Source organism: Microtus pennsylvanicus, chromosome 2, assembly GCF_037038515.1.
Source record: "Microtus pennsylvanicus isolate mMicPen1 chromosome 2, mMicPen1.hap1, whole genome shotgun sequence".
NCBI lineage: Eukaryota > Metazoa > Chordata > Mammalia > Rodentia > Cricetidae > Microtus > Microtus pennsylvanicus.
In genome coordinates this window covers 88,343,209-88,368,533 of record NC_134580.1, presented here as the reverse complement: position 1 = coordinate 88,368,533, position 25,325 = coordinate 88,343,209, and the positions used below count along the sequence as shown (strand labels likewise).

The window sequence follows — 25,325 nt, the reverse complement described above, 5'->3', positions numbered from 1 at the left end:
CACTTATTGAGACAATAAGGTGATTGGTACCTTTAAGAATTATATTTATTGGCTTGGAAATGTTGAACTAACCTTGCAACCCTGAGATGAAACCATCTTGGACATGGTGTATAATCATGTGTTCATGTTTGAAAGAATTTTATCTTGGAAGCTTGTGTCTGTATTCAATAAGAGGGTTGGTTGATTTTTTTTTTTATCTCCTTACCTGGGCTTGGTGTCAAAGTAATACTGTTTTTGTAGAATGAATATGGTAATATCTCTTCCTTTTCTGTTTTGTGGAACAGTTTGAGGAATACAATATTAACTCTTCCTTCAAGGTTTGGGAGAATTTATTGGTAAATTCACTCAGTTCTGGACTTTAATTTCTGGGGATGATTTTTATAACTGCTTTAATATTTTTGCTTTGCTATGGATCTTTTAAAGTTGATTGTACGCTTTTGATTTGATTTTGGTTATCATGTGCCCTGATATTTATCCATCTCTTCTAAATCTTCCAGTGTTTTAGAATATGTGTTTTCTAAGTATCTTTATCTCGGGGACCTCAGTGGAGTCTGTAATACACCTGTTTGTTTGTTTGTTTATCAATAATTATATTCATTTGGGTTCTTCTTCCTCTCTTTTGTTTTGATTTGCAGGGGGATGCCAGTGTTGTTTATCTTTTCAAGGAATTAACATTTTGTTTGATGGACTATATGTATTGTTATTTTGGTCTCCACGTCATTAATTTCTGCCTTAATTTCTATTTTTTCAGGTTGCTTGCTGCTTTGAAGTTTGGTTTATTCTTGTTTATCTTAGACCTTGAGGTGCACTCGTAAGTTATTTATTGGGGACCTTGCTGATTTTGTAATGTGAGCAACCCTTATTAATTTCCCACTTCATGTTTTTGACAGCTAACACTACATCACAAAGAGATTCTCAGTTTCGGGGGCTGGAGATATGGCTCAGTGGTTAAGAGCACTGACTGCTCTTCCAGAAGACCCGGGTTCAATTCCCAGCACCCACATGGCAGCTCACAACTGTCTGAAGATCCAGTTGCAGGGGATCTGACACCTTCACACCAATGCACATAAAATAAAGTTAAATAAGCCATAAAAATATTTAAAAAAAAAAAGAGATTCTCAGTTTCCTTGATGAATTCTTCTTCCCACATTTCTTACTTTTTCATCTAAATCGCTGTTTTTTCTCTTTCAGTTTTCTGACTTTCTCTTCAGTGTTGCTGACTTTGCCTGTCCAGTGTCTGTACTAAATCACCTGATTATTTCTTACTTTTCTGATCATTTTTATTAGTAAGTTTTAAATTTTCATCCAATATTTTAAACTATTGTTAACATTTGTGAGGTCAGTAGTTGAAGAATTTAGTTTTTGAAGGCCATGTATTAGTGAGCTTTGGTAGCTGTAATAAAATAGCATGGCCAAAGGAAACTTAAAAGGAGAAAGTTTCTTTGGCCTCTGGTTCCACGCGGAGACTCTAGACCGGTGGGGGAGGCATGAGAGCAGAAAGTTGATTAACTACTTTATCCACATGTAGGAAACAAAAAGGGCAGACATGTATGGACTTCCTCCTGCCAGGCTCCAAGTCTGTAAAGTCCATAACCTCTCCAAACAGCGCCACCAACTGGGGATCCAGTGTCCAACTACATGAGCTTGTTCAGAAAATTTCTCATTCAAATCACCACAGACTATATTGGCTTTTTCGTACTTCTTGTTTCTGCAAACATGATTTGGACACCTTTTGGTTTAGATAGCTTTTCCAGTTTTATTTAAGGATTTTTCTTTTGAGCTGCCTAATTTTGCGAACTCAAACTTATGTCTCTTGAGAACTCACCCTCTCTCGTCTCTCCAGCTTGAAGTGGTTGACGACTTAGGTCGGGATAGAGGCTGTCTTCCACTTGCATTGGGAGTGTAAGCGGCAAGCACATCACTGAGACCTATACAAACAGAGGACCTATCTGCATACTCTCAAGGCATCCCAAGTATTAATCTCCCTGTTGTAGGGATGCAGCTGTGGCTGTCCAGTAAACCACCGAAGTGTTCAAGTTTTCAAACTTTACAGAAGTGGATTGTGGGTAGGATAGATCCAGCGGTTGATTGACCAGCTGAGCTCTGACATGGAGCTACCAAACTCCAAGGTGAGTTTGGGCTGCTGAGATCTGCTCCTGGCAGGTGAGGCTGGGACTGTGTCTCCCTGTGCAATTATCTGCCTGAGCTGGGTGTCCTGCCGCCTACGTTTTTCTACTTGTATTATCTGGCCATCTTGCTGTCTGCAACTGCCTTCCAGGGCTGTCTGTCACCCTGGGAATGCGTTAGATTAAGTTCAAGCTCCCCACCCTGTGTTTATTTCCTCTTCAGGTGACCACAGTAGCTCAGCTAAAGATAATTAGTATTTATTACTAAATAATAAATTCTCTCTCAAGATAGTGCCGGACCCTTGCCCACATATAGAATGATAACACGGTGTTCCATCTGAAGAATGAACCATTGAACCATAAAAGCCTGTACTGTGTTTGAGGTTTGTGAGGGCTGTGAACTTGTCCCAAAGGAAAGACTCTTATCAGGGCCACTTGACTAACCTTTAGTAATCTTCCCCTCCATCCTAACCTCTGGAAGCCACAGAGAGAGCTGTCTTCACCTTGGTTTTTCTGTGAGTTGTCTGTGTTTTTCTGTCTTGGTGAATTTCTGGAACTAGATCTCTCTCTGGAATAATCACCACCCTACACCCCAGTTTCACGCGGAGACCAGCTTGGCCTTAAATTCACTATGTAGTGTAGAACAACCTTGAAGTTTTTTTCTATCTTTATTTTCATGAGACAGGGTCTCTCTATGTAGCTCTGACTGGCCTGGAACTTGGTATATAGACCAGGCTGGCTTCAGACTCAAAAAATCCATCTGTTTCTGCCTCCCGAGTGTTAAAATTAAAGGCATGGACCACTATACGTGGAAACCTTGAACAATACATCCTCCTGTCTTCACTTTGCAAGTGTTAGTTTGTAGATGTGGGCTGTGGTTCACCATGCCTGGATGGAGAGCCTTTTTCCCCACTTTGGTTCTTCTCCTTCACTGGTCATCTTACCTAGAAGTCCTCTCAGACTTCTTATAATAATAATCAACATCATTATTATTAGATAAAATAAGTGTTGAGTTAGTTGTGGCTCACAGGCCCCAACTGGGTTCCCAGCCCAGTTCTGGACGGTGCAGATCCTTCATTTGAACTCCTCTTATCTTTGGAAGCCAATTTATGGGAGATTATGTAACGTTTAGAAGGCTATGCCTCAAATGTATCCATCTCTTCTGGTGAGCCGAGATCAAACAATGAAAATATGATGTCTAGGCAAACTTGTACTAAAGATTATATTGGAAAACAACCCCAAAATTAACCACTATAAGCTTCAAAGGGTCTCCTTTTCTGGCATGAATGACTCAGGGGTATTCTGAACACTGGGGTTCATGTAACTTTTTATCCAAAATACACCACAATTATTTCTTAGCTGATGTAACCTCATGGCCTGTACGAAATGACTATTGAGTTTAAGTAAAAGTACAGGTGAAGTTATATGCTAAATATGTATACTAAGATGTATGACTGTGTACATCCATAGATACTAGACATAAATGCATACAAAAGCGTGTTAACCCACAATCAATTAAGAGAATAATGAAAATATCAAGTCTAGTAGTTAGAGCTGCAAGATGACTATTCGCTGCCCCAACCACAGTGGACAGTGCCTATGCCCTGACTCTCCATGTCTGTATTATGGGCTTTGGAATGGAAATGCTCCCACGTCGGGGTCCTGAAGCCTGCGGTGTAGTCATGGTCTTATGTAAGCTGCTTTAGCATACTCGCCCTTTCCTCCTGTGTTTTAGTCTCCATAAAGTGTTATTATGCAGGAGAAACTGTGTCGGATTTGGAGACAGGATTTAAAATAGCATAGAACAAATGATAATGTAAGATTATTAACAAGTTTCAAATACCTTTTAAACTACACATGACTAACTTTGGTCCTCTGGCTCTCCTGGCTGGTGTGGGGCAATGCCTGGGGTGGCTGATATCAGTAAATGCCAAATACACATGCGCCTTGTGCAGGGTGTGCAGGCTGGTGGTGAAGCACCGGCAGGCTGGCTGAAGGCCATTCTGGGAGCCAGTCCATTTCATATATCATCAATGACTTACTCTCCTGGCCTGGGTAGACAACTCCAGATAAAACACCCTTTTTAGCAGGTCAGTGGTGGTGCACGCCTTTAATCCCAGCCCTCAGGAGTCAGAAGCAAGCGTTTCTCTGAGTTGGAGGCCAGCTTGATCTAGTTCCAAGACAGCCAGGGCTACACAGAAAAATCTTGTCTCAAAACACCAAAAAAGTTGCCGGGCGGTGGTGGTGCACGCCTTTAATCCCAGCACTTGGGAGGCAGAGGCAGGTGGATCTCTGTGAGTTCGAGGCCAGCCTGGTCTACAAGAGCTAGTTCCAGGACAGGAACCAAAAAGCTACGGAGAAACCCTGTCTCGAAAATCCAAAAAACAAACAAACAAAAAAACCCACCAAAAAACCCCCCGTGGCCCAACTGCAGTTGGGGTCTGCGTTGAACTCCATGGCACAGGTTACCACTAGGGCTCCTACAGAGGCCCTGGATCTGGCCTGTGGCCTGGGTGGAGTCAGGGGGACCATGTCACAGCAGGGGCCATACAGATATGGCTGGCCTGTGCTACTACTACCCTGGGTGTCACCTGGGCTTAGGCTGCCACCGAGGGCCATATCTGGGTCCGTGGCCCAGGGTCCAGATTAACACTCATGACTCCGGTTGCATGACTCCGGTTGCATGCCACCGAGCACCATGAAGAAGTCCAGAGTCGAACAAGCAACCTGCGTCTGGGTTGGTGACCAAGGACCAGGATGCATCCAGGCCACTCAGCTACTCAATGATATGGTGACAGCTGGGCCAGAGCTGCAGCTGAGGGCCATGTCAGGGCCCGTGGCTGACGTCCGATGCTCCTGCTACCATAGAAGGGCATGAAGACACACAAGATCAAGGGCCAAGCTAGTGCCTTAGGGCCATTCTACCGCTAAAGGCAGTGGCGATGTCCAGACCGCGTTGCTGCTAAGGACCATGTTGGCGCTCATGGTTATACCGCGGCTGGGGGTCTGATCTGAAGTATGGGTCCTGCACTGTCACAAATGGTCATATAGAGGCATAGGGGTGAGGCTGCAAACTGTTTTTGGTTGTATCCGGCTACCACACGACTGCTGGAACCATTCCCACCTGAGTGGCCATTCCCTCTACCCAGGATGTCGACCTGTCCTAAGCTGCTGCCAAGGGTCATATCTGGGTCTGTGATCCAGCTACAGCTGTGGTCTGTGATAATTTCTGTGGCCAGTGGCACCTCCGGAGGCCTTAGGAATAATGAGATGAAATCAGAGGACTATACTGAGCTAGTCCTTCACTGCCCTGGGAAAGCTAGCCTTACCCTCTTGCTGCCTACTACAGCAAGAGAGCTGGCCCCTGCACTTGAAAGAGCCCCCACCCCTTACCACACACGAGGATGAACCTACCCTGTGGGCATGTACCTAGGGGAGCTGACTCCACCACTGAGGCAGGTGGCCCCAGTGAGTGGCTCCATCTGACCTGCCTGGCTAACACTCAGGCCCACAACTGGGCCTTGGCTTGGCCTACCTTACCATCCACCATATCTAGGTCTTTCTGGAGCTCCGGAAGGAACTGGTCCTGTGAAACGACATCCACAATATCTCCAAGACACAGGATACCCCAGAAGAGCTCCAGCAAACATCCAGTGAGGATGGTGTACCAAAAAACACAGGCCTTGAACCAGACCAAGGACTCATGCCATGTACAGTTGTCAATCGAGCCGATGAGACAACTATATGACACACTGAGGCCTCCGATGCCATCAGGATGGGTGAAGAGGTGATGGAGAGTCAGGGGAGAAGCAGGATTTTTTTGCTGATTTGGGTGTGGTTTTTTTGTTCTGTTACTGTTTATTGTTTTGTTTTTTTGTTCTTGCTTTTGTTTGCTTGCTTACTTTATTTTGTTTTCTTTCGTGGATGCAGGAAATTCAACAGGGATGAGGGGGGACTATGGGGTCCCAGGAAGTGAACAGAATTGGGGTGTACGATGTGAAAGCCCCAAAGATTCAATAAAGAATGTAAAAACAAAGAAAAACAAAACAAAAAAGGTGTCCTTTTGATACTTTCAAGAGCCACAGTGAGAGACAGACACCACTTCCTAAGTCTTTTTAGATTTGATCTTCTCAGCTGGGCGGTGGTGGCGCACGCCTTTAATCCCAGCACTCGGGAGGCAGAGGCAGGCGGATCTCTGTGAGTTTGAGGCCAGCCTGGTCTACAAGAGCTAGTTCCAGGACAGGCACCAAAAAAGCTACAGAGAAACCCTGTCTCGAAAATCAATCAATCAATAAATAAATAAAATAGATCTGATCTTCTCTAGATAATCTTTCCCTTCAGTTCCAATACATAAGGAGAATGAGCTTCCAGGGCACAGTGTCTGGACTGTACATGAAACACATATGGGTTCCAAGTCTAGAGCATTTAAGCTAGTGATGAGACAGACAAGAATGATGTGCATAGAACCTTGGCCTTAAGGTAAGGGTAAGGGGCGGGGGGAGGAATCAGGACAGGAGCCTAGGACAGTTATCACCTGGTCATGCTGAGACCTTGTGAAGACCAAAATGCCAACCTTGTTTCATCATCAGATTGGAGTCATTTCTTTCTCTTCTTCCTTTGCCTTCCCTTCCTCCTTTTATTTTTGTTTTCTTTTCAAAGAGCATTTTCTTTAATTTTTTAAAATGGTAACTGATTTTGGAATTGGGTGGCATGCGCGTGCTACACTACTGTGCATGTGTGAAGAACAATGGTTAATGGACAACCTGTGGGAGTCAGCTCTCTCCTCCCACCACGTATGTGGGTCCTCAGCCTTGGTGGCAAGTACCTTTACCTGCTTTTTTGTGTGCAAAGTCTAAATTGGGTACTTTTGAGAATTCTAAACAAGCTTTCAATGCTTTAGAAAGGCCTTAGCACGAGAATTATTTCACAGAAGCACATGTAACTCGTGCACACAAGGAAAAGCAGCCTTTTTGGGCGAGACGATGGATCGCTGAAGCAGTGACGTCCTCAGAAGACTTATCCTGTCTACATGAACATGGACAGAAAGAAATCTAGAAAAGGCGGAAGTCCTACCCAAGCAGAAGCTTTGAATAGAGATTGGAGAGAGGACTTCACACTCTAAGAATTGCCTTTCCTTTTCTAACCTGGATACTAAATTTTTTACAGGTACAAGACAGGTACAAGAGTTGGGGGTGTGGCTCAGAGGCAGAGCCCAACAGACAAGTCTGAGTCCTGGTCCTTAGCATTGGGACAAGGAGAGTGACAGTGAGAATCATCATCAAGTTTTAAAGATGTCTTTTGAAATAAAACATCTAGAGGCAATGCTTTCATTTTTAAATTTTTTTCTAAAATGATTTATTTGTTACGTGTATGCATGTTTTGCCTGCTGGGTTCCCTTGGTAACCAGAAGAAGTTGTTAGATCCCCTGTACTGGAGATACAGATGGTCGTGAGCCACCATGGGAAAGCTGGTAACCAAACCTGGGTCCTCTGCAAGTGCAGCAAGAGCTTTTAACTGCTGAGCCATCACTCCAGGCCAAGGTGATTTCTTTAAAAAGCACACCACCAACTATAAATAGGATTCTGATTAACTTGGAAAAATGGTGAAGTGAAAACAAAACAAAACCTTCCTCTTCCCCACAGACAAAAACAAAACAAAACAAAAAAACCAAAAAACCCCCCACAAGGATTCAGCCCCTGCTACAGGCTATTTGGATGGCCAGGATGGAGTTGTTGGGAGCCATGGCTCAGTATGTGCAGAGTTTGAGTAAGTTCTAACCATTCTGTTTTGTTTTTCAAGTGACAAAATACTTCTGTGTTTATGTTCTATTGGTGTCTCTGGACCAAGGCAGACTCTGCCCATTCCTCTGCTTGGCCAAACCAGTTATGATTTATCCTACCTGGTGATCCTGCCACCCCCAGCTCCTGCCGATTATTAAGCCACATAAAGTCTCTTTAAAGAATAACCGAGAAAACTAAAAATTCATGTGAAGCAGGAGAATGGGAGACGTGAGGTGATAGGGAAACATATTACAGCAGCTTTGCTTGTTCACTCTTTTTAGTCTGAAAGAACACACATTATTTATTGAATATTTTCAGAATCCTTAAAAGCTTTTATTCATTTATGTGCATTTGTGTGTGTGTACGTATGTGGGCATGTACATGCTGTTATTGAGAGAGAAGATCTAAGGGCAGCTGGCCAGACTCTTCACACAACATGAGAGTCTCTGGGATCTAACTTAGGCCAAGGTATTGGCAAGAAGGCACCTTTACCTTCTGGCCCACCTCTCTGACTTTGGATTCTTTTTGGAGGACCTACTCTTCTGTAGCTAGACCTCATGATCCATTCTACTAAGGACTAAGAGTTTTGACTGATACAGGGCTGTCTACACAGAAATCACCCTGGAAGATTTTGAAAATAGAATTTACAGAGAACTATTTCCATTGTTTCGGTTAGAGTAGATTTGAGATGGACCCCGGATTGTCAATGTTTAAAACGTCCTGATTCTGAAGTAACCTCATGCCCAAATGTATGACTTTCTGCTAGATAGCTAAGAAGACTCAAAGTCAAAGATATTTCCTTTCAATTAAGACTGTTCACAATTACAAAACCATAACTATGTACACTCCACCAAGACTGTAACTATTCACTTCCATTGAAATTTCCTACAGGTTTGATTACTTAGGGTATTACTAGGAAGAGTTCTTTGTCTACATTTGAAAAGTTCCATTTTTTTTTGAAGTTTTCAATTTTAGCATGTTTCAAGCACAAATTTCCTTAGTTTGTTAAGAACTAAATTCTAAGATAGAAGCAATGGCTCTTTGGTGCCACCTTGTGGCAAAGTAGGAGATGGTCATCCCTAAACTGTGAAGACATGGCTGACTAGCTAGCTCCCTACTTACAGAAGGTAAGTACATACATACCACACTGGATTGACTTTATTTGGCAAGAAGTTTCCTGAATCCTCTCTTCTAGGATATTTTTATGAGGGTTACCATCACTAGTAGGAAGTATAGCTGCAGAAGTTACAAACGTTAGTATTTCTCTTGAGAGAAGACCCTACCAGCTGTGACTTTGATCAAGTCAATCTTTCTGTGCCTCAGTTTCCTTATCTAGATCATTTATGGGCATCATGCATCTTAAAGAGGTAAAATGAAGCAGCTGGTATACCATGTAGGAATCACATCATACACACTCATTAAAAACAGGCAAACAAACAAAAGAACGAGGGAGGGTTTCTACCATTCTGCTACCATCTCTAAAATGCTAAGATGGGAAACTCTAAGGACACAAGGGGCCCTAATGTCTGGGTGACATTTGTCAAAAGGTAGTAACAGCCTTTCCCCCTGTAAATGTCTGCATTTTCAACTGCATACAAAATTATATACATGCATGTTTGTGCATGCCTCTACTCCAGCACTTAAGAGGGCTGATTGATATAAGATCTCAAGTTCACAAACAAAACCAACTGCTACCACCACCAAAAACCCAAAATCTGTTACTGCCTCCTTAACCTCATCAGATTCAAAGGAAATATGAAATAATCAGATACTTTGCATTTTCAAGTTCCATGTCTACCAACGTCTACAACAAAGGCTTCAAACTGTACTGTACTGGGGACTCAGCTCAGTGCTTGAATATTTCCACAGTATGTACAAGATTCAGGTAATTCTGCAGAAAGAAGAGAAAAACATCTATTTTATCTCTAGACATTCAACATTTAATCAAACAACTGTCTCCCCCAAATTTCTGTATTAATTTGCCTAGCAGCTGGATCTTTTTTTTACCTTAATGGTCACCTGTGCTCCTTCTGCAGGGATCACTCCCTCCATAGTGAGGAGCTGAGGTCTGGAGAGAACAGTCTATGGGCCCTGGTCTACAGAAGCTGGCTAATAGTGAAGGCTTAAAGTATGTATAGACCTGCCTATCCTTTAGCCGAATGTGAACGGTAGCCAGGCACGGTGGCTCATGCAGTACTCTTGCTATGAATTGGGGGCCAGTTTAGGCTGCACTGTGACCTCACTTCAACACAAACAACCCACCCCCAAATGTGGAGTGGTGAGTAGGAGTAGGTCGAGGGAACTGCAGACATGAGAGGAACTAAGGATGGGTTATGCAGAACTCCCAGGATCATATCCAAACACCTGGATTTTGCCCTCAGCATAAGGAGACTTTAAGGATACTGCAGTGTTTTCTGCTTGCACTGATGCTTTTCCTCAGGAGGATGAATCTTAGGAGCCCGCACAGATGAAATATCTCTGGCCAAAGACAAACTCTCATTGTAACTGGAGAAACGACTGCTGTAGAACCTTCCCCCAGACTAGAGACACTGCCAGCTCTAGACCTTTAACTGAGAAAGATTATGCCATGCTGATAAGAGACTCAAATAAGGAAAGTTGTGCTCTGTGAAATCGGAGTGCCCAGGCGGCCACTAGGAGGAAAAGCTCCAGACATAGCTGCAGGTGGGTAAGAAGGCATCTCCACCACAGAAAGTAAGTATAGGTAAGCCTCTAGCTCTCAAGGGTCAGGCATCCAATCCTCTTCCTCAAGATTTCTACTGAAATCTTTATTGTACTAGGAAGAAGCCGCATTGAATCCTGGTCCAGTGCTGGATCCTGAAGATGATGCCACCACAGGGTGTATTCTCTTATGGATAAAAGTGCTGCCAGACAAATGATTATAAACTGGTTGAATGAATGTGAGTTCAAGATCAGGGCTGGCTGCTTCTGCATGCTGAGGGACATCTATAGACACCACCCTCCTTGCTTCTGGTGTGGGTCTACTGGCAAATGGCAGAAGCTCCCTGATCCCTGCCCTGTGTTTGTGTGGCGTGGTGCCTGTGCTTCAATCTCCCAGAAGAGGATTTGCACCTCCTTGAATTACCACCCATGTTCACTTGACCACTTTGGGAAAGACCTATTTTCTCGTAAGGTAGGAATTGGGATTCCACAGCTTCTTCTGGAGGGACATAAAACAGCCCATTACGTGGTATGACATGAAGTTAAAGGTCAAGTCACAGTTATAATGAAATTCTAGGCTTTCAGGATAAAAAAAAAGCCAGAAACAATTTTCATGTTTTCAGATTACATGCCTCACAGATTTTGTTTCATCCTGGCTGCCTGGTCATATTTTTTTGAGAAAACCTTTTTGGGGGTTGGATGTCTGGAGTTCAAATCCAGGGCTTCAAGTATGGCAGGTGGGCACTCTACCTCTGAGCTATATAGCATTACCCTGCTATCCCCTAGCCCATGCCTTTATTACCCATGTAACCCCTTGTCTTATAAAGACAGAGCTAGGTCGCTTTCCTTACAAATTGCCTTCTCATTTAATAACTATTGTAACTGAATTTATTTTCTAACAATTCTCATTGACATATCCCTCAAACTGCCACTAATTTTAAAATTTGGCAATTTACTTTAAAAACCTCATTTTGTATGTGTATTTGCTCATACATATAGGTCACAGTACAACTTACAAGAGTGCTTCTTTCAAGTACAGGGGCTTGAATTCAGGACATCAAGTCTAGTGGCATTTATCTTGACTTGCTGAGCCATCTTATTGCACAACGACTTCCTTTAGCTAACAGGATCCTAGAGCTACTTAACATACGGGGACTGCATGACTCATACTTGTAGGCATCCTTCAAGGAGCTTCAAGACAAATGAGAGAGCAAGACACACTGTCTGCAGATGACAGACAAGACGAAGCTCTGCAGGGCATTCCAACTGGACAGAAAAGTACCTTGTCTAAGGTTCACAGTATGGAGGCAAAGTAGGATTTAAAGAGAAGAGCTGGGTATCGGCCTATGCCGTCAACCACATCACACCACCTCTTACAGTAACGGAAGAGAAACTTCTGTTTAGTTCTATTTTATGAAAGGCAAACAAACTGCAGAAATCTGAAGTTTTATTTCAGGAATCACCACAGATTTTGCTTTTACTCTAAAGGTTATTTTATACACAGTGTTCAGAAATACATCTATTTGTAGTTGTATCAGTTTTGTCAAATGCAAAGGACAAGCATGACTCATACAAATATATTTTAAATAAGCCTTGAATCAGAATTTAATTGCTAAATGACTCATCTATTGGAAAAGTACTGTTTCCCATTCCAAATTATTTTCTCAAACTGAAAAGAGTACAAGTGTATCAAACCTTTGCCAGTATTTTAAAAACCATGTCCAGTTACAAATTAGTTTAAAACTTCTTTAAATTAATAATCAAGTGATGTTCCCTATTATGCAACTATTATCACTTCAACAACCTCTGAATAAACATTACTCGTAAATTTTGGACAATTAAAAACTATAAAATGAGATTGTTGCCAGAAGAGAAACGACTGTAAGTTAAAAACGCACAGACATTTATTTAGGAGGTACAATCACTAGAGTCCTTATATGTCAATGATCATTCCACATCATAATCACATGTATTCTTTTAAGTCTACACCAAGTCATGCTGGCAATGCTTTCCAGGTAAGCCATAACAATATCTCCTATTAGATTCTATTCATTTTAATTGTAAACAAAGTACCTGAATAAAATACCTTAAAATTTTACAATAGGAAGACGATCTTAAAAACGAAACCATCAAGCTTTAAACACGGCTACAATGGTGGGCACAGTGACGGGCGAAGGAGCTGTATGGAGACAGCGCACAATCGTCACTCAGCGCTTTCGCATCTGACAATTTTACACATGCTCTTTCAAATAACCTAAAAGCTTTTTTTAAAGGTAAATGGGGCAGAAGGAAAAAGCACTGAGTTTTACAATTAAATTATTGGTAGGTTCCACTTTAAAGGCCAGCCTGGTTAACACAGTGAATTCCAGGACAGCTAGGGATATGTAGAGACTTCCAAAAAGGTCAACTGTGAATTGTAAATAAAAAAAGCCAAATATCTTTGAAGCCCATAAAGAGGTACTAAAAAATACAATCAATCATTACTGAGCTTGTGATTAAATGTACTTCCAGAGTCCAGTATAATCGGAAATTCCATGAGCGAGTGCTTCTCAAAGGTGGGTTTCCATCAGAACTACACAGAATGAGCTTCTAAAGGCAATAGGGCGTAGACTTGGTCAAAACACATTATATAAAATTGTTAACCAACAAAGAAATGATTTTGACTTAGCTGTTCTTGGAAGGGACCTAGGTATCAGTAAGTTCTAAGCTCTGCAGGGCATTCTAACATGCAGCTAAGGTTGAGAACCAAGTCAACTCAGTCTGAACTATTTAAGAAAATAAATGGAAGACTGGGGCAAAGGGAAATTTGCATTGTAAGTTACAAATAAAACAAACACTATTATATATTTACTGCTTACTTGATCTTATTCACAAACCATCCATTTATTAGATGATGCTCCTTCACTTTCTTGTTACACAAGAAGACTACTGTACATCTGCCACGGCATTTTCCTATGGTCAATATTTAAAATTCTGAGCTACGAGAACTGTATCAATGAAAGCAAGCTATTGCTACTCATGCTCAATCATACCAAGCAAAGCTATGCATTTGGCTCCTTTAAGTTACTTTTAAGAATTATAAATAGGTATCAGCCCACAGAAAGAACAGATTGTGAATTACTGCAGAAAAGCTTACTCGACAAACTAAAAAAAAGAAAAAAAACTGTAACTTGGCTGAAATTGTGCAATTGCTGAAACATGAACCAGGAAGCTGTAATTATAACGGAACGCTGATGCGTCCTCAGGAGCAACTGCAGCCGAGTAGCTGGGCTGAGACAAGGTTTCCCCAGGGTGTACTTGCCCCGTGAAGTACGAATACGAGCACAACAATAATATTACTGTTCTATATGCACCAACTTTAATACAGAGTTTTACAACAATACCTCTAATAATCTTACAATTAAATTAAAATATGTCATACTCTTCTATACTACTTTGGTGTCAACATTTTAAAAACATATCAGCTAATTTTGAAAATATACAATTCAACATGATCCTATCAATATCAAGCACATTTTGTAGTGGACTAAAGACATTCAACCATGCACAATCCAGTGTTCAATTCCTAAATGATAAATAACAATGCTGATTGACTTTTACTCTGAAAACCACTGAAAACTGCAGATCTCTTGTAAGACTGACAGTGCTCACAAACATGCAAAAACACGTACACACTTCCATTCTTCCTGAAGGAATGTTACAAAATGCCCATTTTTTTAAAAAAAATAAAGATAATAAAGTTGTAATTATGATAAATTACTGCATTTCAACCCATTAGTTTCTTAACATTGTCACTTAAGCCCTTTAGAAATGTTCCTATAGTCTGCGACTGAACATGAATCAACTTTGATTTCAGCTTTTAGAAGACTTAGTCACAATCACACGATAGCTGCCTTTTAGTAAAATGGTGACATCCAGTGGACAAATGGTAAAAAGCTTGTTCAAACTCCCATTGCTATTTGGATCATAAAGATATGAAGCACTCTGAACTCCACTCATTGTGAGACTTAAGAAGCTGCCTGTTTCTAAATCTTAAACAAACCTTGTCTTTCCTTCCTGTCTTGAATCGGTACCGAAGCTGGGTCAGTAATTATGCTGGGCTCTTCAGGCACCACACTTGAAGTTATTCTTTGTCTTGCTTCTGTTTCTCTCAGCACAAACTAAGTGACTCATCTCTAGGCATGGAAGAACCGAAATATGAGAAATATATTTAAATACAAATGAATAGCATAAAAATTTGAAAAGTTGACATCTGAGCTGGTTTGCATTTATAATTTATGACATAGTGCTAAATATAAATAAGGGATTTAGTCATTAATGCTAAAAATCAAATTACATCCTCTCACCTCCCTGCTTAAATATTATGAAAGAATACACATTTCATCAATGATTGCTTCAGTGTTTAAAAACTTACTTTTACAAATCAGTATAAATGAATACATATACATTGTTTAAATAAAAGTAGAAAGGTTCCACGATAGCTATGATTTACCACGGATTACAGATATTTTATGTATGTTCTAAGTACAAAATGCAGCAGCAACGCCAACACACAGTGTCATAAACCGCTGAAGGCAAGACTGCTAGGTTTAATTTCTTGGAAACCTGAAAAGAAATTTCACAAAGAAATTGCAATAAGCCAAAGGAAATATTGGAGAACTGTTATTTGTAAATAAGTTGCCAAATGAAGAAACCTCTTTTTAAAAAAAGATTAAGAATGTAAAAGTACATTTTAATATTAAAAAAGCATTTTTAAAAATCTATAACAACTTTGTGACAAACTCTGCATTTGAAAAAGGCCTGTAAAAACAGCAGGACAGAACTGCCCTCATCACCTTTTACTTTTTCTCGTGAGAAAAAAAGTGTATGCTTCTCTATAACCGTAAGTGATGCTAAAATAGGCATTTATAAAATGGCAAGAAGATTTCACGGAAGTTTCTGGTGTTTTATAATCATTGGCATTGAGGCCATCAGTAGGTCACAAGTAAATCTTTTCTAGCTAAAAGCAAAGAGGAACATAAAGTTTTTAAATGATTAGGTTTGTTGTCTGCGTTTTGCCGATCTCATTTTTTCAAAGCGTGATTCCATTTCTTCCAAGACCTTTGGTGTATACCGCACCACTAATTTAACCTTCCCTTGGGCTGCTTTCAGTAGTTCCACAGCTTTCTCATGATGCTCTCCTTCAACACTCTGGAAAAGTGCACACACACAAACAACACGTAATTCAATAATTAATAAGTAAACAAGTTCATAAGTAATCCAACCTGTAAAAAAATGTTTAAAACATAATTAAACATTGTAAGCGTTAACTCATTTCAGCATTACAAAAATAATAATCGTACTCCATCAGTTTTAATCAATGCGAAGTCATATTAGACACATTTGTGCACTGTAGGAATACACACCTTATTACTGCAATAAGGCAGCAGTAGATCAAATAATTGTCATTCTACACAAGTAAAATGCCGGTTTATTTCTAACCTAACACACAGCTTTAGCTCCTTGAAAGCACTGCTGACTTACACTGGAGTTGCTCTATAGCCTACACTTACAACTCTGGGCTGGGGATCTAACTCAGTGGTCAAGCGGTTGCCTGGTATTATGAGTTAAGTGTTCACCCACCGAAAACCTCCATTACCACTAGCTACCAAAACAACCACACAACACTGCACAGAGCAGTAGCACCTGGGCTTCTCTCAAGGGGTTTTAAAACTCAGTCTAGGAAGCTTTCCCCTTTTACCTTCTGATTCGATAGCTCCAGTGCACCCCCAAGTGGCTACATCGCATTATTACAAAGAGCAAAAATAAATAGATTTATCTTTACCACTCCGTTAACAGAAAGTAGCTGATCTCCTCGCTTGAGGCCCCCATGTCTGTCAGCAATTCCACCCGGAATTATTCGTGAGATATAGATTGGTGAGTTTTGTTCTTTGCCTCCCATGATATTGAATCCAAGGCCTTCTTCTGTTTTGGGTAACTCAACAACTCGGGGGTGGGAGTGCCCTTCACTGGCAGCAAATGCAGCAACAGTAGCCTGAAAGAAATATACACATTTAAGAAACAAACTTTTTTTTTGGTTTGTTTTTCGAGACAGGGTTTCTTTGTGGCTTTGGAACCTGTCCTGGAACTAGTTCTGTAGACCAGGCTGGTCTCGAACTCACAGAGATCCGCCTGCCTCTGCCTCCCGAGTGAATAAACTTATTTTTGAGGGGTTGGGGTTTGAACCCAGGGACTCAGATATGAAAAGCACTGTGCATCGTTCTACATCTTTGAACCACACAGCTTTTCATTTGTGAGCTTCCACAACTTCACTGTAAGTCAAACAAGTATGCAGGGGATAACTGAAAATATAAATGCTCAGAGCTCATGTAGAAAGTAAACTTCAGATCACACTAGCTCCTCCAGATCTCAGAAACATGCTGCCGCAGGTGCACAGTGCTGCTCAAGAAGGCATGCGACAGATGTGTAGATATTAAGAGGGAAGCCCTGCTTGAGGATGCCAACAGCCCTGAGCTGGTTCAGGAGCCCCTGGGCAAGGCACAACCTACCTACATCAATGTGTCCTTCTAGGAAGTCATTTTGGCTGCTATATTGTTTGAACAAAATACTAAATAACAAAGACTTCAAGAAATAACACAACATTTAGAAAAGGAAAGATGCTTTTTGTTGCTTTAGCTAAAGTATCTAGTTACAACTAAAAAGAAAATGATATAGAAGAGATATAACTATGTCTGATTATATTCTAACACGGGTTTACATTCTGTTTCCTTTCCCATTTAAAGGCACCATTTTCATTATGCATCCTGAATGGAAAATCAAAACTAAGGAGGGAGGGAAAAGACGTTGAGATGTACTGAATGCCAACTACTATCTCAGAAGCACTAAAAAGACCCCAATCTACAAACAGCCAAGACTCGCAAGCTCTGAGGGCTATAAGTCAGAGAGAACCAATTGCTTTTGGGGGTGAAGGCATAAAACAGGCTAGCTTCAAACTCTTCATGCCTTAGCCTAAAGTGCTGGGATTGCAAGTATGTTGACAAAACTTGCAAAAAAAAAAAAATTTCTTTTCTGAGACATCGTCTAATTTAGCCCAGGCTGGCCCCAAGCATGTTACAGACCCAATAAACTTAAATGTCTGCTCCTCCTGTCCCACCTCCCAAATTATAGGCATATACCACCACACCTGGTTTTACGTGGTGCTAAGGACTGAGGGAGCTCAAAGCCTTATGCACACTAGGCAGACACTAGAAACTGAACTAGACCCACACACCTGACCAAACCCCAAGTGTCTACGAATTTAGCAACTTTGACCAAATGAAACCTACACGTTTAAATACTTGTACTTAATGAAGACGCCGGTACTTCCCTTTGTGAACCAGTAACTAGCAATACAAAATAGCCTGCTATTAAGTACTTGTAATATATGTTAACGTATTCTAAGTACATAAGATACACATCTTGTTGGGGAATATTATTTTAAGGTGTGTTACTTTATGCTGTGGAATATTTTCTTTACTGATGTAAAGATGAGTTGTTTTTGTTTATGATGCAATTTTTTAACTCTGTGAAGCTGTGTTACTGTGCCTGTCTAAAATACCTGATAGTTCTAAAGAGTTGAATGGCCAATAGTGAAGCAGAGGCAAGGAGAGGCGGGGCTGGCATGCAGAGAGTATAAATAGGAGGAGAAATGAGGAAGAGGAGCAAGAAACAGAGAACAAGGAAAGGAAGATGTCAGGGGCCAGCCAGCCATGGAGTAAAATATATAGTGAAAGTAAGATATACAGAAGTAAGAAAAGGAAAAATTCCAGAGACAAAAGGTAATCAGAATAATTTAAAAGTTAGAAAAGCTGGAAAGAAACAAAATAAGCTAAGGCTGGGTATTAATAAGTTAGAATAAATCTCTGTGTGTGATTTATTTGGGAGCTGGGTAGTGGCTCCCAAAAAAGCCAAGAGCTAAAGAGAAAAGAGTAAAACACATAACAACATCTAGCTCAATGTCTGAGTTATTTGAGGAAAATAACATCGGTACAAAAACAAAACAAACAAAAACGCAGAAAAACCCACCCACACACAAACACTTCATGTCATGGACAGCCCTGAGGAAGTGGCCTAAGACCAACTAACACTGTCCAATAGGTGCAGGGCCAAAGTCAAGGGAAAAATCCAAGAGCAATGTGAGGGCTTACCCTAGGGCCCCCAGGATTATCGTTCATGCATTGCTGTGTGGGGTAAGGAAAGCAGTGTACCTTTATGCTTCTTCATCAACAATGAAGTCATCTTCACTGATTATAATCACAAATCTGCATAATGTACTGAATACAATTATATAAGGTATGCTATACATATTACTGTATTCTCAGTATATTGCCCAAATAGTATCACAAAATCTTATAAAGCCAACAAAACATTCCTACTTCTTAGTACTTGAGATGTATAGCATAGTTTAGAATATACGCTAGTTTTAAAAGATACTATATATCTTATAATTGCATGTTAAATCTTCAATTATGACTTCTGTACTTTATATACACATATATACACATACATACATATACGCACACATATACAGACAGCTTGTATGTCTCTGTGTGAGCATGTGCTGACTTCCTGGCCAGTGAGTACCCAGGATATTCACCTCTTTATTCCTCCAGCACTAGGGTTATAGACACTGTTATTCTGAGCATTTACTTGGAAGTCGGGGATCTGTACTTATGCCCTATTGCTTGGATAAGCACTTTACCCAGTAAGCTATCTCCCAGGCCATGTTCTAGTTTCTGTGTTTTGGAGCCCCACTTTTGATACCTTTGCAGTTGCATTAGCTCTCACTTCAGGGCTGCTACTGATGTCCACAGTTTCATAAACATGCTCATACACCTGCAAAGCACAAAGTTTTCATATTTAAGTTCTAGAGAAGCTAACAAATATGTTAAAATTTCCCAAAGACATTTTTGTAAAATCTAAATGCTTTCCTATTTGGCATTTCAAAAAAAAAAACAAAAAAACTTCTTTCTTTTTTAATGATGGTACTGTGAGTTGAACCCCGGATTTCATACATGTTAGGCACATACAAAATCTGCATCTCAATTCTACCACTGAGCTTACGCCCAGCTAAAAATTCCAAAAAATGAGAGACAACACCAGTTCTAATGTTTTATTTTTTCAGGCAGGCTGATCTATATATAACTCACTGTGTAGGTCTCATGGGCATTCTCCTGTCTCACCCTCCTGAGTGTTGAGATTACAGGCTTGAGCTACCATGTCCAGCTCTAGTTCATTTTCTATTGTATTTCTGAATTCAGATTTCAGTGTATTTCTGTAGCTAATTAACTCAAATCTAAGCAAATATCAACCATGTTAACTTACCTCCCTCACAGCATTGCAGAACTCACTCTGAAGGACTCTTTGCAAAGCCTGAAGTTTCTGTGGTGGCACCTCTCCACTCCTTTGTAGTTTTTCCAACAATTCAATTGCTCTGCAGATATCTACAGGAAAACAAAACACAAGTGGTAATTCTTGCTAAAAATTCTCTCATTCCTTTAGAACATTGCAGGTGCTAAAATTAATGCAAAGGCTAGCCAGGTGTGGTGCCCAATACCAATAATCCTCACTCCAGAAGCTGAGGCAGGGTGATCACCATCTGTTACAGACCAGCTTGGGTTTCAATACTGCCTCAAGAACAAAGCAAACAACCCCAAACCCCCAATTCCCCAAAAGACAAAGAATATATAATAAAAAAGAAAAATCTTTAATCAGAAAAGTTAACAGTATTTTCATCCATTATTCAGTCAATAAAAATTTACCTAATCATCTCATTGGTAACCAAAGCGGCCAACCAGTACAAGAGACCGTGTGCTAGTGACTTTGCTGTTACTTCCGGAAGGAAAACATGATACATATGTAATACAGACTGTTCCATGACACATGGAAATGCAATTAGTTGTTAGGATCACTAACACTGTTTTAATTTAGACATGTCCAGATACAGTTTACAAAACAGAAAGAAAAAAATAGCTTTATCAGCCTGATTCTAATTAGTGCTTGTGTGTAACCTTGGATAAGTTTCCCAGATTGTAAAACATCAATAATAGTAACGCATACGGGAAAAAGAAAAGGAAATAAAAAGGCTCAAAGCACATATATGTCACATTGGTATGGACTAATCTTAAGAAATATTAAGGGGAGCCAGGCGGTGGTGGCACAGGCCTCTAATCTCTGCACTAGGGAGGCAGAGGCAGGCGGATCTCTGTGAGTTCGAGGCCAGCCTGGTCTACAAGAGCTAGTTCCGGGACAGGCACCAAAGCTACAGAGAAACCCTGTCTCGAAAAACCAAAAAAAATAAAATAAAATAAACAAACAGACAAACAAACAAACAAACACTAAGGGATCAGAAGTTCTGCAGTTAAGAGCAATTCCAGATTCCCAGCACTCACTTGGGCATCTCACAATTACTTAAAACTCCACTTCTAGGGATCTGACAACCTTGTCTGGTCTCTTACCACCATCTAACACACACAACTTAAAAAGAAAAAAACTGAAAAACAAAAAAAAAAAAAAAAAGAATTACACACATACACACACAAATTAGGTTACTGTGATTGGGAAATGTCCAAATGGGTTTTATGAACAAAGAACTTTCGAAGATAAAGATTCATGTTATAATTCATGTTATAACAGAGGGGATCATGACCTCTGTTCTGATCCCCAAGGTTTCTCTGCACCCACGCCTAAATGTATTACTAACACTAATTAACCAAAATTTCAGTAAATTTTAATCTTGTTCATTTACCTCCAAAGATTAGCATTCCTACTAGTCTACATATTCTAGTCCTTAAACACTTTTGACTTGGTGGGGGAAGTTTTGGATTTCATGCTATACTAAAGAACCAGATATTTACTTCATAGAATTAGGACTTTTCTTTGCACTTGCAGATGAAAAGGTCCAAGTAAACTGAGCAGGGAAACAAAGCGTTGATTCAGTTCTGGATAATAAAAGCATAAACTGTTTTTAATCAAGCAGACTACCTCTGCTTTGATTTGCCACCTCCACAGTGGCGAGGAAATGTTGTTTCTGGAGTTGCTGGCTTACAAAGTTACGATTTATTATCCACACTAAAATCCTGTAAGTAGGCCTGGAAATGTAGCTCAGTGGTAGAGTGCTCACCTACCATGTGCAATGCCCTCAACTCAGTAGCCAATGCGGTGGAAAGAAGGAAAGCGGAAGGGAGAAGGAAGGAGTAGAGAGAAGTCCAGCAAATTAACACTGGGAAGCAAGCTAAACTCTATTAAATCTAAACTGTACCAAAAAGCTCATAGAGTTTGTGCTCTGGTGAATTATACTTTGATGAGTTAGAAGACAGACAGGAATTTACTCATAGGTGCTGGTTTACTGTGAACTCTTGAGAGTATCTGCCAGGTCTGTTAAGATTCCTCAATCAGAATCTGACTTGATGTCATCTGACTTGCTGACCCTGTTAACTGGCCTTCATCGCCACCATTTGGAGTTTTCTACTGTATAACTAAAAATTTTGTAACCGCAAACAGCAAATGCCAGAGGATCAGGGTCCACATTTTGTGCTTCATTTAAAAATACCAAAAATGCCAACTTGTTAGAAACCTCCAATTACTCTGCTTAACACAACAGATTTGTTCTATCCACAAGGCACACTGACATTATGCTCAAGAAGAAAATGTCACAGCTGTAAGCCTACCTTAGTCTTTCCCAAGCTACCCTCGGTCACTGAATGCCGCTTTAATTAAAGCCCTGATAGGCTGGAGAGAAACAAGTCCGCGGAAAGCGGCTCTTTTAAGTGCACCAACTTTAAAATTATTTCCTTCTTGGACAATATTAATATAGAGACTGCAAGTACTAATATATGCAAAGTAGTGTCAAACTCCATTCCATGCTTTGTTTGCCAACAGGCACTTCCTGAGTACTCTAACTTGCAATTGTAAAAAGCTTGCTCCAGTTGTTTGAAATCTAACGATTTGGGCAGGGCAGAGTGAAATGTTGGAAATCTGCAACTGGCCACCGGTAGACTACTTCCACAGCACGTTTTATTTTTCGTGACTGTTTGCTCTAAGAAGCAATCAACCAACCAGGTTGGCAACTGTTGGGCTTCTAAGAACTAGTATCGCACTTAGGAGTGATTTACAACTAACTACTACTCCACCTAGTTACGTAATCTTCACAAGACCAAGCCAGTCGGATTGTTTTTAAAGCATCCCCCACCCCCCTCCGTGACGGGAAGGAATGCAAAAGCCAAGAAATACCAACTCAAGGCCCAGGAGGCTGTGGTCAGAGTAATGAAGGCGTCTGTGTTGAAATGCGGGAGAGGGAGTTTATGTGGGAATGTGCCTGTGTCTGCCAAGTGTACGAACGAGGGCGAGAGGGCACACGAATTCGTTCACGCACGGGGGGCAATGAAGGTAGATAGTGCCGAACAGCGAGTGGGGCTCTCGCTTTTAGGGTTTATAAAGTCGAAAGCCGCATCTGCAGTGACCCAGGGAGTGTCCGTGTCTGCCGTCGTGAGCAGGTCGTCAGGACCGAGCTGCGCCCACCGTCGGGGTGAACGACGAGCTTTCAAACCGCAGCCAGCGCCTCCCGCGAGCAGCGGCCGGCACGAAGGCCGGGGAGGCGCTCCGGGTGTCAGCGCCCCGGCCACCTCGCCTCCGCTCCGGCCCGCCAGGCGTTCCGTGAGTCCCCACCCGCTCCGCCCACCGCGGTCGCGGGAGCCGCCGCACTCACCCCTCTCCAGCCGGACAGGTTCGCCCAGCGCCGCCATCTTCTCTTCGGCGATGCGGACCCACAGGAAGTGACGACACGGAGCCCGCGGTGGGCGGGGCCGGGAAGCCGGAAGGGTGAGGAGGGTTAGTAACGCGAGAGCCCGAAGGATGCGGGTCCCCTACGCAGAGCTGTGGCGGCTGAGTGTTCGCCGTCGAGGTGCTGCTCGCTGTTCGTTCTGTGCTCGTCCACTTCCAACCATCTGAGGTTGAAAAGAACCGATCTCCCGAATTGTCCCCTGCCTCGGGGAAGTCACGTCTTTAGTTACAGGCCCTGCTTGGTCTGCGGTAACCAGCCTCTGACCTTGGACTTGCACACTGACCATCTCTACACGTCCAAGACTCTTAGAAAAAAAATAGTAATAATCCACAATTTGACTCTTTTCCACAAGTCTGTTTGAGCAGAAGGGTAGACAATACATAGTAATTGGCTGGGAGAAAATATGCTTCTATGCATCAGAAAGTAACGCTTCTAATTGACCAAAATCTTTTGTAAATGAAGTATGAAGTTTATATGTTGTTTTGTAGGATTAATTTCTAATTTGTAAAAACTTTTGGTACGTATAGGTGTTTTACCTGAGTGAATGTCTGTGCATCATTTACATGCCTGGTGCTTATGGAGGCCACAAGAGGGCATTGGATCCCCTAAAACTGACATTAAAGATGGTTATGAGCTGCCATGTGGGTGTTGAGACTCTAACCCCATGCTGGCTGGAAGAGCAGCCAGTACTTCTAATGGTTGTGCCATCTCTCTAGGCCCTAATAAGGCCACTTCTAAAAATTTTGTGACCCCAAGACCTTTTAGTCCCTAATTTAAGTGAAATAATTTTCATGAAATTCGGATTTGACTAGCAAATCCCTTGGATCTGCGTTCTCAACACCTCCAGAAGGGGATTGGTTTAGTACCTGACGGTTGGGGATCTACTCCTTCTGTTCAACTACAGTCTTCTACATACTATTAAGTAGAGCCAATGCAGACTTCTGTGTAAGACTTAATTGAATTCTGCCACTGGATAGTGGTCGTCAAACTTCCTCATACTCGATGCAAATTATGTAGGTTTTTTATGCTGATAGGAACTAGTCTTATGAACTGGGGTCACACATTAACTTTTCCTCTCCCTACACTTTTTTTCAGTGCCTGAGAATCAAACCCACAGACTTTTATGTGCTACACAAAGGCTCTGCTGATGTAGCTTGTCTGAGCTACATCTTCTATCCTATCCTCTGCTCCGTTGAAGTAGTCCTTTTCCATGTCTTTGCTAATTGTGAAATAATCATAAAATTCCAGAATTCCAGGTTTCAATAGAAGACCATAAAGATTTCTAGAGGATAAAAAGTCGCCCTCTAATGACGAGTAATCAGAATCGGATGCACTTTTCATTAACATCTTTGGAAGAACTCTGCAAGTGATACAATTTGATAGAAAAGTAACTCCCTAACTAGGATTGCTATTTGTTTTCTAGAGCTTCCATAGCAAAGAATAACAAGTGGAATGTCTTAAGACAGCAGATAGTTGTCTCACATTTCTAAAATAAAGGCATTGTGTTCCTTCTGAATCTACAGGAATCCTTCCTTGTTTTTTCTTGGCTTTCTAGAAGTTTCTTGGCAGTCTTTGGTGTTCCTGACTTGCAGTTGCGTTGCTCCAATCTTTGTTTCGTTGTCACGTGGCATTCTATTATTTCATCAGAGCATGTACTGATAAGAACAACAGTTATATTGGACCAGGGACCTACTCCAACTCACTATGCTGTCATCATAATCATAACTAGTTACTTAAGCAGAGGACCTGCTTCCAAATACATTCTGATTCTTAAGTACATGTTTTTTTTTAAAGGGGAAGAGTCCATTTATTATACTTATGAAATTATCAGAACTAAAGTTATACCAAAAGATGCCTTAGGGCTATAGATGTAGCCCAGCATTTGAGCATTTGTCTAGTGTGTAAAACATCTTGGGCTTG

The 25,325-nt window shown here is 41.2% G+C and overlaps 1 protein-coding gene across 1 annotated transcript; it reads right to left on the bottom strand.

Annotated features, from left to right (window-relative positions):
- Window positions 1–12,015: 12,015 nt before the first annotated feature.
- Lin7c (lin-7 cell polarity scaffold C) lies at window positions 12,016–23,402 on the bottom strand. Its single transcript, XM_075961683.1, has 5 exons — window positions 23,331–23,402; window positions 19,949–20,067; window positions 19,388–19,459; window positions 16,410–16,619; window positions 12,016–15,775 (listed from the first exon to the last, which is right to left on the bottom strand). The coding sequence occupies exons 1-5, from the start codon at window positions 23,365–23,367 to the stop codon at window positions 15,620–15,622; spliced, it is 594 nt and encodes a 197-aa protein (XP_075817798.1). The 5' UTR covers window positions 23,368–23,402; the 3' UTR covers window positions 12,016–15,619.
- Between the last annotated feature and the right edge of the window lie 1,923 nt (window positions 23,403–25,325).

Bases quoted from the DNA above. Each gene is read 5' to 3' on its own strand.
- Lin7c (XM_075961683.1), bottom strand. From the start codon at position 23,367: ATGGCGGCGCTGGGCGAACCTGTCCGGCTGGAGAGGG. The intron at 16,620-19,387 runs GTATCAAAAGTG...TATTTCTTTCAG, and splicing joins GAGCTAATGCAACTGCAAAG to GCTACTGTTGCTGCATTTGC. The intron at 15,776-16,409 runs GTAAAGATAAAT...GCACTTTTCCAG, and splicing joins TACTTTCTGTTAACGGAGTG to AGTGTTGAAGGAGAGCATCA.